The 1,824-nt window shown below is 63.4% G+C and overlaps 1 protein-coding gene across 2 annotated transcripts; it reads left to right on the forward strand.

The window, feature by feature from the left end:
* Window positions 1-502: 502 nt before the first annotated feature.
* Window positions 503-1,549, forward strand: SOX3 (SRY-box transcription factor 3). Of its 2 annotated transcripts, XM_054996857.1 has the most exons (2): window positions 530-599; window positions 669-1,549. In XM_054996857.1, exons 1-2 carry the CDS (start codon window positions 530-532, stop codon window positions 1,547-1,549), a joined length of 951 nt encoding a protein of 316 aa, XP_054852832.1. The 2 variants fall into 2 exon arrangements, with proteins under 2 accessions (XP_054852833.1, XP_054852832.1); XM_054996858.1 differs by having other exon boundaries at window positions 503-1,549.
* Window positions 1,550-1,824: the final 275 nt, after the last annotated feature.

A 1,824-nucleotide genomic window follows, 5' to 3' on the forward strand; every position in this document is an offset into this window, starting at 1 on the left:
CGGTTGCCCGAAGAGCGAGGGCGAAGCAGCCCTTAAATACATTGTCCTGTTTTGACTGTTTAAATCATGCAACATGTTCAGGATACAGAACGCGAACCCTTTTGGCCTAGCCATGCCCGTAATTTGGAAGGCGCAACAGAGCCGGAGAGGGAACCGGAGCCCCGAAAGTTGTAACTTTGGAAAGCTGGACGGGGGGCGGGGGGAGCACGCCCAGCCCGGTCAATTACTCTGCGTCAGGGGCCTGTCGGGGTCTGCGCGCTGATTGGCTGCCGACTTCTCATTTATAGGCCGTCAATCAAGAGCCCCTCAGAGAAAGCCTTTAGCTGGAAGCGGGCTGGGGAGACGCACAACTTCGGGCTGCTGTTGGAGCCGTCGAGGGTCCCTTCCTGGTTCTCCGAGGGGCTGAGCTACCGGAGAAGTGCGCAAAGGCAGGGAGGTGGACCAAATCTGGGCTTCGATTGTTCTACTCCAGGCCTGACTCGCCCCCCTTTGCACAGCCACGCTGGCGCATCTCCTCCCGGCTCCGGCCATGTACAGCATGTTGGAGGGTGAGCTTAAGCCCCCCCAGCCCAACCCCGGAGGCGGCTCTGCTGGGAACGGCGTCCCGGGCGGCGCCGGCAAAGGAGTCGGGGGCGGCGGAGGTGGCGGCGGCGGAGGAGGAGGAGGAGGCGGCGGAGGGAACGGCGGGACGGACCAGGACCGGGTGAAAAGGCCTATGAACGCCTTCATGGTGTGGTCGCGGGGCCAAAGGCGCAAAATGGCCCAGGAGAACCCCAAGATGCACAACTCGGAGATTTCCAAGCGCCTGGGAGCCGACTGGAAGCTGCTGAGCGACTCGGAGAAGCGGCCCTTCATCGACGAGGCTAAGCGGCTCCGAGCAGTCCACATGAAGGAATATCCGGATTATAAATATCGTCCCCGTCGGAAGACGAAGACGCTGCTCAAGAAAGACAAATACTCTTTACCGGGCAACCTTCTGGCGACTGGCGGCGCCGGTGGAGGAGCAGTAAGTAGCCCCGTCGGGGTCGGGCAGCGCCTGGACTCTTACGCGCACATGAATGGCTGGCCCAACGGCGCGTACGCTTCGCTGATGCCGGAGCAGCTGGGCTACAGCCAGCACCCGGCCATGGGCAACGCGCAGCTCCAGCCCATGCACCGCTACGACGTGAGCGGCCTCCAATACAGCCCCATCATGTCGAGCGCGCAGCCCTACATGAGCGCAGCCGCTTCCACCTACAGCATGTCCCCCGCGGCCGCCGCCGCCGCCGCCGCCGCCTACGGGCAGCAGCCGTCGGGGCACTCCATGAGCCTGGGGACTATGGGCTCGGTGGTGAAATCGGAGCCCAGCTCGCCGCCGCCGGCCATTGCCTCGCACTCCCAGCGGGCCTGCCTGGGAGACCTGAGGGATATGATCAGCATGTACCTGCCCCCGGGGGGAGACGCGGCGGACCCGTCGACGCTCCAGGGCACCCGGCTACACAGCGTCCACCAACACTATCAGAGCGCCGGGACTTCTGTGAACGGCACCGTGCCACTAACTCATATCTAGCCCCGGGGCGACCCGCGGCTGTCCCCTTCCCGGCGGCTCCCCTGTACCTTCCGTCTATTCTAGCTGGGGAGGATGGGGGGCTGCCTCGCATCCAGCCAGATTTGGACTGCTCCCAACCGCACATCCATTTACGTCTGGGGAGTTCACCTCGCCCCCTTCCCACGAAGCAACTAACTCGCTTTTAACCAGGTTCTCCCTCTAACTTCCAAGCAACTGCAGTTCGGAGTGCGGGAAGGGGGAGCGCGAAGCGGCACCAACCGAACTTTCCCGACTAA

This window comes from Eublepharis macularius, chromosome 13, assembly GCF_028583425.1.
Source record: "Eublepharis macularius isolate TG4126 chromosome 13, MPM_Emac_v1.0, whole genome shotgun sequence".
NCBI classification, from domain to species: domain Eukaryota; kingdom Metazoa; phylum Chordata; class Lepidosauria; order Squamata; family Eublepharidae; genus Eublepharis; species Eublepharis macularius.

Bases quoted from the DNA above. Each gene is read 5' to 3' on its own strand.
- SOX3 (XM_054996858.1), top strand. From the start codon at position 530: ATGTACAGCATGTTGGAGGGTGAGCTTAAGCCCCCCCAGCCCAACCCC.